The following is an 18531-nucleotide window of genomic DNA, read 5'->3' as shown; positions in this document are numbered from 1 at the left end:
CTGAAATCTTAACCTCATATCTGTCCTCCCCTCCCCTCCACAATCCTTGGCAGCCAATCCTTGTCATGACCCCTTTTTCGATGAGTAGATCCTTGACCTTGCCCTTGCACCTTGGTCTCCTTCCACCACTACTGTCTTGCCACTCTGACATTCATCATCATGAAGTACTTTGATAGGCTGGTCATAGCACATATTAATACCAGCCTCTCAGACTGCACCTTACCTACCGTTGTAACAGGTCAATGGCAGACATCATCTCTTGCCTCTATACACATTACTGGAACGTCTGGATAACAAGGACACCTGTGTCAGACCTATTCATTGACTATAGCTCTGCCTTCAACACCATAATCAAAACAAGCTCATCTCCAAAGTCCTGGACATAGGATTATTGGCTCCGTGACGGATACAAAAATACCCTAACAGGATGAACAATGAATTCCACAATTTCAAGTAACTAAACTAACTAACCCCCCCCCCCCCCCCCCCAAAAACCCCCAGGATGTACCCCCCCTTTCCTGTGCCCCAATGAGAGCCAACACTGGATTCACACTCATTTCCCCCCTTCCCCACTGATACCCGTGTCCCCTTTCTCTGGCTTCTTAATTTGCATCCTTTCCATCCGTATCTCATGGTTTATGTCTTTCCATCTCTGGCCTTTATCCAACCATCAACGTATCATAAACTTTCTCACCTGTATCTTATGTATCACTTGCAAAGCTTCGTCTTGCCCCCACCTCTCTTCCAGCTTTCTTCCACTATCCCCTTACCACAATCTATCAGAAGAAGGGTCACCTATCCATTTTCTTCAGAGATGCTGCCTGACCTGCGGAATTACTCCAGCACTTTGTGATTTTTATATTTTGTAAACCAGTATCTGCAGTTCCTTGTGCCTCCAAAAAGATGAAAGGATGTATCACCAATATCAGTAACAATGATGATCAGAACACCGGTTTACTTGTATAAACCCATCCGTTCACTGACAACGTTTAGGGAAGGGGACTTGCAACTACGTATCTAAAATTTGCAGAGAGCACTGAAATTACTCTGGCGAGTTGTATGTGTGGAAATGGGCCTGTCCCACTTAGGCGACTTTTTAGGCGACTGCAGGAAACTATGCAGTCACCACATGGTCGCCACATATTCGCGGGTGGTTGCCGGGGAGTCGCCTTCATGGTCGTAAGGAGTTCCCGCATACTGGGAACTAGTCGCGGCCTCATTATGGTCGCCGTGAAATTTTCAACATGTTGAAAAACTAGTGGTGACTAGAATTAAGCCGCCATGGAGAGTAGCGAGAATACTCGAGCCCTAGGTGGGTCACCAGGAGGTCCTAGTGGCTTGCCAGGAGGTCGAAGGTTCTCGTAGGTTGGATCCGGTACTGACCGGTGAATTTAATTGGCTCATTGGGAAAACAAAAGGTAAGCAGTAGTTTTCAGAACCAAGGCTAACCGACCAGTAATGTTAAATGTCCGCCAAGCTTCACAGCCGTGTATCTCCACTCCTCCTCCCTCTCTTCTCTCCCCCTCTTTTAAAGGACTTACCGTACACTGTGCTTTAGCCGTCTTTTTACAGCGCAAACCTTCCTGTTCATCGCAGTGTGTGTCTGTTTCACCTTGGCTTTGCAACGTTGAAATTTAGACAGCGCTCCCCCCGCATGCCCTGTCCCCTGCCTGCATAACGGGCTGGTGAAGAAAGCGATGTGTTTGTGTGTGTGTTCCACTCTGACAGTCGCCGTTCCAGTTGCCGGTTTTTCAGGCGACTGCCAGCAACTTGACAGTCTCCGGCAGTCCGCTGAAAAAAATCGCCTAAGTGGGACAGGCCCACAACAGAGCCAGTGACCATGAGTTTGCGGTTGCTGAAACTGCTGACCAAATCTGTGTGGGGACTTTGACCGGGATGAGCAGTCTATTACCCTGGAGTCCTGGAGAGATTCACAAGGTGAAGGTCAGCCTGCCTTGCTGATATGAAGAAACCTAAGCAGCCTTAATCCCCATTGAGCGGAGCGATCGCTCAACGAAATCCCCAACCCTGGAGGGAATACTGTTCTCCACACAGAACTAAAGATAGGTCAATGAGACAAAATGTTTGAATGCATATTATCTACACATAGTTATCTTGCAAACATGCAGATTAGGAACAAGAGGAAACCACTCCCTCCCTCCACTTTTCGATAATACAATGGCTGGTCTAATTATAACCTCAACTCCATGGTAACCTTTCACCCACTTGCTTTTCAAGTATCTATCTATCACTCTCTGAAGAATCAAAGACCTCCCTTTGAGGAGGAGAGTTCCAAGGACTCATGACCCTCTGAGAAAGAAATTGCCTCTTCTCTGCATTAAATACATAATCCCATATTTTAAATCTGTGACCCCCTAGTTTTAAATCCTGCTGCAAAGGGAAGCATCCTCTGCAAGGGAATTGTGTAGAGGAATTACCGTCAAGCAGTGTGAGTGAGATACCCATCTGTTAAAGGATACAGAAGGTCCCTGAGTTTAAGCAGTGGCAAATACATTTATTCCTTTGAGGGCTCGAGCTCATAAGAACATTATGTGACCAAATCAGAATGTGTGAAGAGATTGAATATCTTTCATAAAAGAATATGCAGCATTTTAGCGCATCATCTGCAGCCTAAGGATGTTGCAAGGATCTTGAATGACATGAATAATTTCCCTGAAATATGGCGATGTTAATGTAGGAAAAACGGTTGCCAAATGCGTGACAATAAGGAATTTTGAGAAATAGTTTCAAGCCATTATTTCCAAATTTGAAGTTAAGTAGTACAAATTTAAAACAAGCACTGGATTTTTTATCCAATTAAAATCCTCAGAGTTCACAGTATACAACCAGTCAGTCCTTTGCTGATCCTCATTGACAACTCGTGTATTTAACCCTGCCGGTGCTAAATGTTGATTGGATGGATGGCCAGTGAGGTCCATAAGATCAGAGGTTAGATGCAGCTGGGAGTGAGTTACAGATTGGAATCCAATCCACTGATAATGATTTTGCAGTTACTGATTAATTTTTGCCCAATTCCTGGTGGACTTTGGGGCACAGTCATTAGACTTGACATTGTTCAGTACGCCCATTCTGGACTAGTGCAAACCTAACCAACATTTTTTTATGTAAATGCTGCACATCAATCCGAGCTTCTTCAATCTGAGTTTTCAAGTTGCCTTTCAGTGTAAGAAAAAGCAAAAGTCAATCATTGAGCCTCTTTGTATTTCCTACAATATGGAAGGAGGCTTTTCAGCCCATCAAACCTATGCTGTCTCACAGAGCAATCCTATCCCCTTCCTCATTCACCTCCTCACGTGGAGCAACTTAGACAATTTGGGATGCAGAAGGAAACCAGAGCAATGGGAGGGGGGGGGGGGGGAGGGGGGGGGGGGGGGGGGGAGGGGGGGGGGGGGGGACGGGGGACGACGACCCCATTCAGTCACAGGGTGAATATACAAACTTCAAATGAATAAAATGTCAAAGAGCAGCTTTAAAGTCATGCAGGGAAAATTTAAAGGAGATGGGCAGGGCAGATTCGTTTTATGCAGAGAGAGGAACGTGCAGCCGTGTTTTGTGGTGGAGTAAATTAGAATAGAGGCATTTAGGTGGCTTTTAGACAGGCAAATGGATATGTAGAGAACAGAGGGATATGGATCATGTGCAGACAGATGGGATTAGTTTAACTTGGCATTTTGTTCAGCACAGACATTGTGTGCCAAAGGCCTGTTCCTGCGCTGTACTGTTCCAAATTCCACAAAAAAAGCACAAGAGGTCAGGGTCGAACCTGGTCATTGGAGCTGCGAGGTAGCGGTTCTGGCTGAGATTGCTTTGTTACTTAATAGGATTATAATAGGACAATTCCTAAACCTTCCTGCCCGTTTCCCTATAGACCTGCCGTCCGTATTTTGTAACTTGGTCTTCACCGTTCCGAGCGAGAGACCATCACAGATCCACAAGCTACTGAAAGAAGAATTTGTTTATTCTGAGGTCATACATCAACATTCTTAACATAGCCCATCCGATTCCAATTCAAACTAATTTCACATTGAGCCACACCCGCCTGTGTGCAGTCCAGTAGTACCTGTTGGGAAGTGCATTAGCATGAGGCTCCCATCTGATACATCCTGCCGAGACTCCCTGTATGTGCGGCCATTCAGTTGATGCTGTATGGATGGCACAATCGGTGAATTGGGTGATAATGGAATGCAAAGATGGAGTTCATGGGTTCCATTCAGTGCGATGGAAAACAAGCTGCTGTTCCACCACTTGCATGTAAAAAAGGATAAAAGTGAAAAGACAGGCACTCGGGCAAATTAATGGGAATAATAGTTCAATGGTCCAACTCTCCAATTGAAGCAAGCTCACAGCATGAGGGTGCGCTGGTATGTACTGCCGTTTGCAAGGACAGAAGGATTGAAGTTTCCATTTGTTTTCATCTGTGCATTAATTGCCTCATACTGTGTTTTGTATTGAATTCTGTATTTACTTTGTGTACTAGTCATGTATCTACTATTTATTTCATTCCCCTTACATGTTTTTCCTCTACTTGCTAAATTTTTGTAAGGTGTCCTTGAGACTCTTGAAAGGCGCCCATAAATAACATTTATTATTATTATTATTATTTGTGAAACTTTGCTGAGAAAATTGTTGGATGTGTTGATTGAGCAACTTTCCAAAGCAAAGTCTCTGCTCAAGTTTCCAACCCAAGTCACTTGCAACAATCAAGTGGAATATCTTCCCAGAGCCAGCAGTCGGGCAGTTTAACAGTTTGGGATAGTTTTAAGAATATACTAGACCAAATGCAGACCCGTTGGGTCTGTTTCCCCAACGGCGTTTGCGGGGGGGGGGGGGGGGGGGGGGGGGGGGGGGCTGAGGCATCACACTCACATTAACCCCCCCCAAACACACCTGTGAGGGGAGGGGGGTGAGAAGAAGGGAGGGAGGGGAGGGGAGGAGGAGGAAACGGGACAGATTTGGGAGGGAAAGAAGAGCGGGGTAGGGGGGTGAGAGAGGGGGGATGGGGAGAGAGATGTGGGGGAGGGCGGATGGGGAGTGAAGGGGAGGGAGGGAGGGAGGGGAGAGGGGATGTGGGGGAGGGGGGATGGGGAGTGAAGGGAGGGAGGGAGGGAGGGGGAGAGGGATGGGGGGGAGAGAGGGGAAAGAGTGGGGAGGGGGGGGAGAGTGGAGAGGTGGGAAGAGGAGGGGGAGAGGAGAGGGAGGAGGGGAGTGGGGGAGTGATGGAAGAGGGACAGAGGGGTAGGAGGAAGGGGGCGGGTGGAGAGAGGGAAGGGGGTGGGGTAGAGAGGCAAATTTGGTGAGGGAGAGAGGGAAAGGGGTGAGGAGAGGGATGGGTGGGAGAGGGAGAGGGAGAGGGGTGAGGAGAGGGAAACATAGAAACATAGAAATTAAGTGCAGGAGTAGGCCATTCGGCCCTTCGAGCCTGCACCACCATTCAATATGATCATGGCTGATCATCCAACTCAGTATCCTGTACCTGCCTTCTCTTCATACCCCCTGATCCCTTTTGCCACAAGGGCCACATCTAACTCCCTCTTAAATATAGCCAATGAACTGGCCTCAACTACCTTCTGTGGCAGAGAATTCCAGAGATTCACCACTCTCTGTGTGAAAAATGTTTTTCTCATCTCTGTCCTAAAGGATTTCCCCCTTATCTTTAAACTGTGACCCCTTGTTCTGGAATTCCCCAACATCTGGAACAATCTTCCTGCATTTAGCCTGTCCAACCCCTTAAGAATTTTGTACATTTCTATAAGATCCACCTTCAATCTTCAAAATTCTAGCGTGTACAAGCCGAGTATATCCAGTCTTTCTTCATATGAAAGTCCTGACATCCCATGAATCAGTCTGGTGAACCTTCTCTGTACTCCCTCTATGGCAACGATGTATTTGAGCATTGGGCATTGTGACATCACACAATGGAACATTTACCAGGTGCTGGTGCTCCTGCAAAGGCATATGTAAATGAATCCATTCCGATTGGACAAATGTGAACATTGGGCATTGTGACATCACACAATGGAACGTTCACCATGTGCTGGGGCTGGGGCTGCTTCTATGGGTGAGAAGCCAGTTTATTTTTGAAATATGGGGGGGGGGGGGGGGGGGGGGGGGGGGGGGGAGAGAGAAGGAATTGATTAAAAATGAGTACTTAAAGACGACGAAATGTAATGAGGAGCGGATACTTAGAAAGAAAATCTACCGAAATGGAAAAGATGTCGGCGATTCTGCATCTGGTTTCGGAGTTGCAGGGAATCAAAGGAAGAAAGGCGGCCGGCAGCCGTCCATGTAAATGGATCCATTCCGATTGGACATCTGCGAGTATTGGGCATTGTGACATCACACGATGGAACGAATCAAAAGGCAGAAAGGCAGCCGGACGGCAGGCACACAGTTTTAATATATAACTAGACCAAGTGCAGACCCGTTGGGTCTGATCCCCCAACCTAATATTCCACCATGCACCCGTTTCCTCCAACGGAACTGAACCCGTTCCCAAATGTAAGATTCCAGCACTCCCCTGCCTCCCTCAGCAGTGGATTTAAAAACAATTCCAATTGCACCTCCCCTGCCCGCTGCAGCAGTTCCAATTGCAATACCAATTGGCCCTCCCCCTCCTGTTGAAGCACTTGCTGTGATATCCCATTGAGGTGAAAAGTTCAGAGTGTTCCTGTCTTGCAACTTTGTTTTGAAGTGTGTTGGAAGCTGATAGGAAGGAGTGTATTGGGCATTGTGACATCACACGATGGAACGAATCAAAAGGCAGAAAGGCAGCCGGACGGCAGACGGCAGGCACACAGTTTTAATATATAACTAGACCAAATGCAGACCCGTTGGGTCTGCTCCCCCAATGGTGTGATTCCCCCAACCCAATATTCCACCATGCACCCGTCTCCTCCAATGGAACTGAAGCCGTTGCCAAATGTAAGTTTCCAGCACTCCCCTGCCTCCCTCAATTGCACCTCCCCTGCAGCAGTGAAAAGTTCAGTGTTCCTGTCTTGCAACTTTGTTTCGAAATGTGTTGGAAGCTGATAGGAAGGAGCAGCCGTCAACAAATCAAAAGGCAGGAAGGGATCCGTACTGCAGGCGGACGGATGGATTTGAGTTTTATATATTAACTAGACCAAGTGCAGACCCGTTGGGTCTGCTCCCCCAATGGTGTGATCCCCCAACCCAATATTCCACCATGCACCCGTCTCCTCCATTGGAACTGAACCCGTTCCCAAATGTAAGATTCCAGCCCTCCCCTGCCTGCTGCAGCAGTTCCAATTGCAATACCAATTGGCCCTCCCCCTCCTGTTGAAGCACTTGCTGTGATATCCCATTGAGGTGAAAAGTTCAGAGTGTTCCTGTCTTGCAACTTTGTTTTGAAGTGTGTTGGAAGCTGATAGGAAGGAGCAGCGAATCAAAAGGCAGAAAGGCAGCTGGACGCCAGGCGGCAGGTGGCAGCCACACAGTTTTAATATATAATAGATAGATAGATAGATTTTTAAATCACCATGTTTAACCTTGCTGTATCTCTATAAATACAATTGCTGATGAGTTTACCACAATGGTATATTAGGAATCCGTCCCTTCATTGGTACATTTTAAATGACTGAAAAAATCATTAAAACAATTATTTTGGATCATTCATCAGATTGGTTGATGTACGCTGGTCTCTCTCTGTCTGCAGGAAGTCATGGACTCAGATAGTACGGTAACGGCCCTTTGGCCCAACTCACCCACTCCAACCATGTTACCTACTTCAGGCAGTCCTATTTACCTACATTTGGCCCATATTTCCCTCAACCTTATCCATGGACCATTCCAAATCTCTTTTAAATGTTGTAATATACCTACTTCTATCACTTCTTCTGGTAGCTTGCTCCATATACCCTGTGTGAAAAAAATGCCCCTCAGGTTCCTTTTGAATCTTTCCCTACTCACCTGCAGTCTATGTCCTTCAGTTTTAGACCCAGGGAAAACAAGTTAATGCTTATTAATGCTTCTCATGATTTTATCTACCTCTGTAAGGTCACCCCTCAGCACCTTCACTTCAGCTTAAAAAGCTCCTCCCTATCCAGTTTCTCCATATAACTCAAGCACTCCATTCTTGGTGACATGCTTGTGAATCTTTTCTACACCCTTTCCAGCTAAATTACATTCTTCGCACATCAAGGCAATCAGAACTGCACACAATACTCTGAGTGTGCACCAAAATGCAACATTTCGCAGACATCAGAGTTAAATTTTATTGCATAAAATCTCCTAATGTGTTGACCAGTTTTTATGCCACTCCCATTATTGCAATCTGGATGCCTTGATGATTTTGGCCAAAATGTTATTTTATCCAACGGAAAATCAGGGAAATTGATATAGGTTAGAAATAACTTGCATGATCTTTTGTGGTGATTTGATGAATGTCAACAATGATAAAACCAACCCACAGAAACTCTCAGCCGCAATATATTAAACATTCTTTAACAAGTCAATGAGTCAGAGTAACACAACACATTTCGGGCCATCAAGTCCACACTGACCATCATACACCCATTTCCCTCTGCATCTATTTTCTTGCACTCTTGTTGGTTCAATGCTTTCTCCTGTTCAATTGCCTAATGCCAACTACCAGTGCAATCACAGTTGGGTCTGAACCTGTTCATATATGCTTCCCATGCTTAAAGCAAAACCTGTGGCTAATTTCCAGCTACTGATTCAGATAACAGACCTAAGATTAACGCTGTCTTTGGGTTTTATACTTTATCCAGCACAGCATGCAATGATGCTGTTAACCCGTCACTTGTCCCTAGAAATCAATATTCCAATGCTGACCAGATATTGTGTTAAAAGGTATCAATTCAACTGCCTTTTCTGGAATGCTGCCCACAAAAACCACTGGTCTGTTGGGAGTATTTCATAGCAGTTATCACGCTAAATGTGTTAAGATAACTTGACCAAAATAAGATAGGATCCTCAAAACAGCTTCTCTCCAAAAGCTAGTATGGCTAATAAAACTGGCATTGATTTATAATTAGTGGGTTAGTTAATATATGCCAAAACATATTGATCAAATCTAGACTTTAGGTAGAATCACAGCTTGGTCATTTACCACTTACATTTGTCTGCACAATTCCCAATATATTATACATGTGCAGATATTCTAGTCTATACATGATCTTAAGTAAATAGCTTTCCACAGTCCCTTCTATGAGCTGGCATCAGCATCATGATACGGCTTACACTGCCTCAAAAACGGTGATGAACAGACCTACTGGTGAGCGGTGAAGTCACACACCAGCGTTTGTCTCAACACTCTCACTTTGTAAAGATCAGACACCACTCTGTGAGGCCAGCAAGGTATGGATCAAATGCTGAAACACAGTGGGAGATATCCTGCCTGCACCTAGCTGTCGACGGCCAGATGGTGATGGGTTTGGCTTACGTTGGAATTGACCATCACAGCCACCAGTGAAGAAGGTTCGGGGAAAGGGTGGGCAAATAAAAACTGAAATTGTGCGGGACTTGGCTGAGTGGGTTAAAAAAAATTAAAAATGAAGCTATTTCAAATAAATACTATGAACCCTTATGTAATCATTGATTCTGCATAATAATAGTGAAGAATAGTATTCTACTTTAAAGTAAAGGTTTACATGTATGGAAGGCAACTTTATTATCAGACTGCCTTTTTCCATTCTGACTTTATTTCTGGTTTATTTCTTGGGTTAGTTGAACTTTAATTGCCGTGACTGAATTGCAAACTACAAGAGTGATTTATCGTTTCTCCATTCGAAGTTGCTACACCCCCACTCTCCTCCCAATTTTGTCTCAAAGAATTATGAAAAGAATTCAAGCACATCTTACTTCTGCAATTTTGGCAACAGAAATAAAAAAAGCTTTTTAATCCCAGGCTGGAAATTCAATGGCCGTCAGACAAAATGCTCAGATTCTGGGAATCGCAAAGGTACAAACCAGTGCACCAAGATGCTTTGTACAAAAGCAGGGTTAAAGTAATAACATTTTTCTTTTACACATCATGTACAACTCAAGTTTATTTAAATTTTAAATTCAAAGGACAAGTCTCTTTGTAAACAAGATTAACAATGTTGATTCACGGGACATGCTGCCTTTATTTACAATCTGAGGCCATGATTAGTTCTTAGTCTTTGTGCGTTAAAGAGATTTACCACAAATTTGCAATCCACCTTCAGTGCAATTAAGGCAAGTGATTTGCTATAGCTAGCAAATGGTGTATCAACCTGGCATTCAGTCACAGCTCCTGAATGCAGTGCAAACCTCTGCTCTACCCAGCTCATTCCCCAAACCCCTGATCATTAACTACCTCTCCGCCACCCACATCACTACTTTTCAAGAAAAAGACCACTGCGAATGGCAGATTCGCAGGACGTTGCCCCGACAAACCATTTGCCTTGCATGTAATCGGATCCCTTCCAATGATTCAAGTACACTCACCTCTCATTCAGCACCCTGGCTGCTATAGAGACCTGGGTTCATATCAGTCTGGTGGTTTTTTGGGAGGGGACGTTGCTATACAGTGAACGTTACATAAATGGTTTATCGCTCTCATAAGGAACATGGAGCACTTGAAGGTCTGTGGTGCATCTACTCAACTGGGAGCAGGTGGAGTGGAGTGAGAAATCACACTTCAGAACCTGGTGCAAAGTCATACGGCTGACCACCCCTCTGACCTGCACAGTGGAATAAGCTACACCTGGTTAAATATCGTACAAGCACACTCAGAAGCAACTGGGAATGTGATCCGTGTTGGACCCCAGATAAAAGAAAATGGAAATCAAAACAGTTGACCAGAGAATGGTGAGGAGACAGAGGCTGGTCATGGGTAACAAAGCCCAGCACAAAGTAGTGAGATCCTGCCCCTGCACGAAACACAGGTCACTTTAGGTCAGCTGAGGCCCTGTCAAACATACAGATGAGCAGCACCAGTGACAAAACGTCAGTGATCAACATTGGAGGTGAAATAATACTGGGCGCAATGTTTGCCAAACAATTGGGGGCAGTGAGATTTTAGATTTATTCAGGGTCACTAAACCTTAAAGTGTCTTAAGTGCAGTTTCCATTGTAATCTCTGGACATCGATAAAGTGAATTAAATCAGTGATGCACTTCTATTTTGTTCCAGTACTGGATGGATCCCCAATTCTAAAATGGGGCAGTGAATAGCTTTAAAATCATGATAGGTATACTTAAAATATTTCCATTTGTGGTAGCAAAAGGATGGAAGATCCTGTCCAATGGCATGAACTGAGTGGTCCCTGGACACGGATGAAATTACTTAATATCCGCTTGGCAAACCTTATCCTTTTAGTACTAATGTCATGATTTTACATGGGGCGAGGACAGGGTAGTTGGACGATATGGTGGGGAGGGGGGGGGGGGGGTGAAGATTTGGCAGAAAGGTAACAATGCCAGGACAAGTAATTATAGTGAACCCTATCACTTCTAATAGCCCACAATCATCCAGCTTTTAAACAAATAACAGCTGGAATACAGCATATATCAACTGCATGAACCATGCTGTTGACAGGAGGATCTCACCTCCAGTGGCAGATAGTTGTGGACACAAGCCACTGAGGGCTTCTTTTGCAGGAAGTGTTTGATTTTTAACTGTTTCTTGTCTCTGGTGAAATTTATTGTTAAGGTGGCAATTAAAAATGGCAGTTTGAAATGAAGTCTTAATATCAGTATCCCTGAAGCAAAACAAATTTGCTTTTAAATCTATCATTTTTGCATTTTAAATATTCTAGTAACAGAGTGGGAGCCGATAGAAGTACGCAGCTTGGGTAAAAATCAATTTGGCCTTTAAGACGATACAGTCACGTTCCCTGTGATACATTTTTAGAAAGGTATCATGTAAAGATCTCCTAAATCATTGTCAGATTCAATTTGACTGGACAAATCTCAAGCTTGTTAAAACTGATTTTATGCAATGCGTTGTTTAACTATCTTGTACTCACTGCATTCTGTTGGAGAAACATTCCTGCAAAGCCGGGCAAATGCATTTCAATCTTTCACCCAGTGTTGTGCTTTGGGCCGTGACTTCAGAAACTTTGTGTTGTCTTCTGAGTAAATTAAAACACCACCCTACCTTGCTTCACTTCCTAATTTAGTGGTTTTGATATTTACTCTGCTACAAAAAAATACTATAATCATGGACAAAATCCATTTTTGTTTGTGAGTATATAATCCAGATACTGACAGGTGCGCACATCCTCCAATTACACCAGATTGCCACAAGCCAGTCTCAGTAATTGATTAGCAGTAGAGTACACACAATTTATAAAACAGTGCAAGGACTTCAATATTCAACATTGTTTGCCCATGCCCCACTAACACTCTTCCCCTCCCAAACCACTATCAGTGTGTGCTGGTCATTTAGGATAGAGAGCTTGATGCAGCTACATTGCATTCCACAGTCCTGTGGATAAATGGGATTGAAGTTGGTGGAAGCTTTAATGGTGATGAGTTGCCCATCCCTAGCTCCATTCTGGGAAGATATTACAATAGCATAATATTATTAGAGTGCACTCTGAATATTTTAGGATCCAGTGCTTTTTTAATTATTCAAACATGTGTTTGGGGAATAACTTTGGAAAAAGTCCTTCCAATTGGTCTGCAAATGAACTTGAAAAATCACCACATGTGTACTAAACCAGCAATTCACAGACCTGATTCCCGATTCGCAAATACTTCATGTTTATGTGACACACATAGTACACTGGTGAGTAAATGTTGACCATTATCAGCCATAATGAGGACATCTATCATACCTTTCCATTTAATAAGGTGGATCTAATTCATTTTGTTTTCAACTTTGAACACGCCAGTGTCATCTCATGCTTAACCTTGAGCAGAGTACTTAGCGTTTTCTGAATTAAGTACCTCTAGGTGAGGCTGTGTGGTGGGCTATTACTTTCAATGTGTTCGTTCTCAGCCTTTATCTGGGAAGAGTCTAGCATTTTGTGTCTATCTCCTCTTTTCAAGTTGCAAATCAATTTCGTGTTGTCCAAACCAGTCAAGAGCTTGAGTACAAATCCACTGTTTGCTGTTGGCTCGGTTTTGTAAGTGCAGTTCGTGGCAGTGTGATAAGAGACAGAGTTTACACATTGAATTAAATTTATAAAATTCCAATGTCCTGCCAGATATTTTCAATTGATATTATGACATGAGAAACAGTTTTAGATGAGAATATTGAGTGGAGGACAGGTAATGTGCAGATTAATGATTAATAATAAAGTAAATATTGCCTCTGGACTGAAAAGAAATATTGTACAAGGCCCATAGGCTGGATATGCAGCGAAAGTGAGGAATTTATCGCAGGATAGGACTGGGGATGCAATGATCTCAAATTCACAAATGATGCAAATTCTCACCGAACCATAAATTAAGAGAGGAATATCGGCCAGCCTACACATAGTGAATATCTGTGGGGTTGAAGGACAATACATTCTAATGGTACCCGAGCAGCCCGACAAAACTGACTCCACAGTCTTAGCAAGTCCCAAACGTGGGAATCCTCCAGTCACGTGCGCAGAGTCTCTTGGTTGGTGCCAAGCGTCACAGATTGTTGCGGCCTGCCCGCTGGTGCCTGATTTCCAGGTGTTTCTTCTGCACTTTCTCAAAGTGTTGCAGCAGTTCGTTATAGTTGATCTCTGACGGGACTTGCCTGTTCGACGTCGTGGTCTTCTCACTCGGCCTGTTAATCAAAACACTTGCATTTAACGTACAGCAAATGGAAGGAAAAATGTAATGTCCATGGACAGGCAGTGACAACACAAAGGACGGCCCACCACCCATTCAAGTGAAGCCGTACCTACATTCTACTTCCAGATCTTTGCATTTGGCCAATTTATTTGCTTGTTTATTTGCCAGCTATTCGGCACGCCTTCAGGTCATGTTGTCCATGCCTCAAGAGAGATATGTAGTAGAACATCAGATAAACCTTGTCTTCAAAGATGTTAACCTTTTTCTTCCACTAATGGTCCTCAGTGTGAGTTCTTCTGTTGCCAGCAATGGAACCAGCCTTTCACAATTTAGTCATCCCATGCCATTCAGAATATTAAACTCCACCATTAAATTTCGCCTTTGTTTGAGAAAAACATCCCACGATTTTTACCCCTTTTATATGATCAGAACTACCCCAGTAATTCTTGGATTAACACCAGATCCTGCCCACACACCCCGTGAATAACACCAGCTCCTGCTGATTCTGCCCACAGTCCATGACTAACAGTAGGAGCTGCCCACACACCCCGTGACTAACGCATGTCCTGCCCATTTTGCCCACACTCTGTGGTTAACATCACCTCCTGGCCGCACTCCCTGTGACTAACAGCAGCACTTGCCCACACACACCGTGACGAACACCAACTCCTACCCACTCCCCCCATGAATAACACCAGCTCCTGTTGATTCTGCCCACACTCTGTAACAGGAGCACGGGCACACCGTGACAAACACCAGTTCCTGCCATTTTGCCCACGCTCTGTGGCTAAGATCACCTCCTGCCCCCACTCCCATTGACCAACAGCAGCACCCGCCCACACACCCTGTGACTAACACCATGTCCTGCCCATTTTGCCCACGTACTGTGGCTAACACCAGCTGCTGCCCGCACTCCATGTGACTAACATCAGCTCTTCCTCACACCACCTCCGGTACTCGTGATTAATGTCTCTCCATCCCACAATGACTAACAACAGCCTTCTGCTCCTGGTCTTGATGCCAAATCCCTCTCTTCCTCCCACAAGTGCTGGCCTCCCATGGGTACCACCCTGGGCCTAAAAGGGCCTGTGTTTGACCTCCCAGCCTGGCCTTGGGGAGAAGAGGTCAGCACGGCACATTTTCTGCTCTGAAAATATGATGCCTAGAGTTCTGATGTAAACGCTTGGAAGACTGGAGCCCTGGGCGGCAAATGTTGGAGCAATGATTTTAGCATCAAGATATTTTATGCCAGAGTTTGGGTGAGTGATGACCAAGTCACCAATAAAATGATTTCTGGTGAGATATTTTCTCATCCCATTACATTCCCAACAGATAACACAAAGAGCCGTGTTAATCTCACTTACAATAAGGTGGAAGGGAAAAAATGAGGCTCAGTGTCACAGTGAAAACTTAATATTAATGTGGGGTGTGGAAGTAGATGGTGGTGGAGGGTGGGGCTCGTTTCCTGCCTGGGATTGACCAGGTGGACATGGAGAAGCTACAGGGAGCACCACAGCAACTGGCCAGGCTTCTTTTACAACACCCTCGATCTCCACCAAACACGAGGATTGGAGGAAATCACTTTCCTGACCGTGATATACTGCTGCTCTTTTATCTTCAACTGACTCCAATTTTAGAATCCCCTACTTCATAACTCAAAGTGTCTTCATCCCGTGGGCTGCATACATTCAAGACAACATTTCTCCACAACGGTGAAGGGTGGTTAGTAAATATGACCTTGTCAGTGACACAAATTTATCCACATGAATAAAGTTTACCAACATGTGCCCCATAATCAAAAAGTCTCCTCATCTGCGGAATACAGCAGTATTACTCCCAACTCACTGAATATAGAAAATATCAAAAGGTACATACAGATAAGGCTATATTACCGAGCTGGGAATAGCCAGTGACATGCAAATGTCAGAAAGATTACTAAATAAAGTCCTTTGGCTTGATACAATCTATCTACTGGGGCTATAGAATCAGTAACCACTCGATGGCAGATACAGTCGTCCAGTACAGAACAAGACATTCAGTCCATCGTCCATACCAACCATGATGCCCAATCTAAACTTGTCCCATTTATCCATGTTTGCCCTATATCCCTCTCAACATTTCCTATCCATGTCGCTGTCAAAATATCTTTTAAATGTATTAATATATCTATTTCAACCACTTACTCTGGCAGCACATTCCATATATACACCACCATCTGTTTGAAAAAGTTACCACTCAAATTCCCATTAAATAGTTCCTCTCTTGCCTTAAATCTATGCCCTCTAGTTCTTGATTTCTCTACCTTTGGAAAAGAGGTATTCACCCTATCTATTCCCCTCTTTTTTATAAATCTCTATAAGATCACCCCTCAGCCTCCTGTGCTCCAAGGAATAAAGTCCTAACCTGGCCATCCTTTACCTGTAGCTCAGCCCCTTGCATCCTGGCCTCAACCTCACAACTCTTCTCCGCACCCTTTCCCGCTTAATGTATTCTGTCTTATAAGCAGGGTGAACACAATATTCCAAGTGCGGCCTCACCAACATCTTGTACAAATGTAACACTTCTCTACTCAATTCCCTGACAGATGGCCAATGTGCCAAAAGACTTCTTCAACACCTCTGTGATGCCACAATGTTAAATGTAACGGATGTGTTAAAAGTCTAGAATTAGAAAGATCCTCTCGTCCTCGTGGTGTTGTTGGAGTGAGCAGAAGGAAACCTGAATGCTGAACTGTACGGTGGATTGGGGAAAGGTAGAGATTAAGAAGAATGTTATTTCAGGCCTGCAGGAGAAGGAGCTTTGTACATCTGAGAAGTCAAAAGTATAATCATATAAAATATTACATTATGGGCAGCATAGTGGTACAGCTAGTCGGCTACTGCCTCAGTGGCAGAGATCCCAGTGTCTGAAGAAGGGTTTTGGCCTGAAACGTTGCCTAATCCTTCGCTCCAAAGATGCTGCTGCACCCGCTGAGTTTCTCCAGCATTTTTGTGTACCTTCCAGTTCAATTCTGACCTTGGGCACTGCCTGTGTGAAGTTTGCACTTCATCCTGTGATGGGTGGATTTCTCGCGGGTGCTCCAGATTCCTCCCACGTCCCAATGTCGTGTGTGTCAGCAGATTAATCGGCCACTGTAAATTGCCCTTCACGTGTAGCTGAGTAGTAAAATCTTGGGAGAAGTTGACGAGAATGTGAAGTGAATAAGAACTGGGTTTAAATGTAGGAGCTGCGTGAAATAGGTGGTTGATGGTTGGTGGCGATTCGATGGGCTTAAAGGCCTGGTTCCTGCTGTGTTTCTCTATGACTAAGTATGTTTTTATATGTCGCCTACCACCAGGATGACTAAATCATTTCCCAGTCATGAACTACTTTCCAATTAAAGTCACATTGGGCATTTATGAATGTTTGCTTCCTGTTTAATCCCACAGACAAAAACATGATAATAAACAAATAAAGTGATGATTTCTTTTTTACATTGGGGAACAAAGATTAAAAGCTAGCCAGAATGTCCAGCTCTTGTTTAAAATGGTGCAGAGGGTTTCCTTTACTTCTTCCTGAGAAGGCAATGTATCAGTTTAACAATTCACACTCAATACAGCACTAGAGTTTGGATTTAAATTGAACTGGGGGGGGTCTGGGGGTAAAAATGTTAGCACTGAGCCATAGCTGAGGAGAAAAATGTTTTGACTCTGCAGACTGATAGAATGTGGGGTCTCCAGTGGAACGTACAGGCTTCACGCAGGCCAGCAGATAGCACGCAAGCAGTTCCTACAGAAGAAGAACAGCCTGTTCTGTGAGATGGTGGCCTTGTGACCCACACAGTGAAGTCAATAACCTCGGGTGCAGCATTGCTTCCAAACCGCCTGCCAGGACAGGAGTCGATGTCAGTGTGAAACTATCATTCAGGAGCCTGATGGTCTCTTGAGCTTCAGCCCAATGAGTTTATACAAACTTCACTGGTATCTCCAAATTCCTTTCCTCCTTCCTCAGGCTGCAGATGTTTAACACTGTGATGGGTGATTGAAATGTTTTTAAACTAAAAACAGGGTTTAGTTGAAAACATGAAGTGGGTCAGTGTGCATGTGTCGAGGGATAAGGCAGCTGAGTGATTCTGAAAGAAGCTTGCTCTGAAGTGGGGCCACACCCAAACCCCCCAGCACCTCCACTCTCTCCAATCGTTCAATGGCCTGCTTTTTCACACTTTATTATCTGCCTAATAAAAAAAGGGCAGAGACCAAGTAAAATAATAAGAGAGGAAGTATTAAAAAAGTTAAAGCACCAAAAACAAAAGGCCAAAACCAACTGCAATGCAAAACAGCCAAACCTCAGTAATTTAGTTAGCTGGGTTCCTCAGTATTTCAACTCCAAATAATTTAAACAGCTCTTGAATTTGCCTTATCCCATTTGATTCGTCTCCTTCTTAAGTTGATTCTCATGGAGCTAGGCAGCACGGAACATGGCCTTTCTGTCCACCCTGTCAATGTTGATCAAATTGGTAGTTTTGGCTAGTTCTATTTACCTCCATTTGGCCCATATCGTTCTAAACCCTTCCTATCCAGGTATCTGTCATTATGTCTGCTGAAAGCAGTAATTCTATCCGCATCGACAGCTTCCACTGGCAGCTCAATTCTGATATGAATGGCTCTGAGTGAAAACATTGTCCCAGAGGCCCTTCTTAAATCTCTCTCCTCTCACCTTAAGCCCATGACCCCTAGTTTTAGAATCCTGGGAAAAAGACTGAGCTTTACTCATGCTCCACATGATCTTATACACCCCAATAAGGTCACTCCTC

At 44.2% G+C, this 18531-nt stretch overlaps 1 protein-coding gene across 2 annotated transcripts in view; it reads right to left on the bottom strand.

The window, feature by feature from the left end:
- Positions 1-10000: 10000 nt before the first annotated feature.
- vac14 (vac14 homolog (S. cerevisiae)) overlaps positions 10001-18531 on the bottom strand; it is a 214195-nt gene continuing 205664 nt past the window's right edge. For both annotated transcript variants that reach the window (XM_055648696.1, XM_055648697.1), the window contains exon 20: positions 10001-13731. In XM_055648696.1, the coding sequence (XP_055504671.1) occupies positions 13593-13731 (139 nt within the window). In that variant the 3' untranslated portion in view covers positions 10001-13592. The remainder of the gene's footprint in view (positions 13732-18531) is intronic.

The sequence above is a fragment of the Leucoraja erinacea genome, chromosome 17 (genome assembly GCF_028641065.1).
Source record: "Leucoraja erinacea ecotype New England chromosome 17, Leri_hhj_1, whole genome shotgun sequence".
In the NCBI taxonomy this organism is placed as follows: Eukaryota; Metazoa; Chordata; class Chondrichthyes; order Rajiformes; family Rajidae; genus Leucoraja; species Leucoraja erinaceus.
This window is presented reverse-complemented; position numbering and strand designations above follow the sequence as displayed.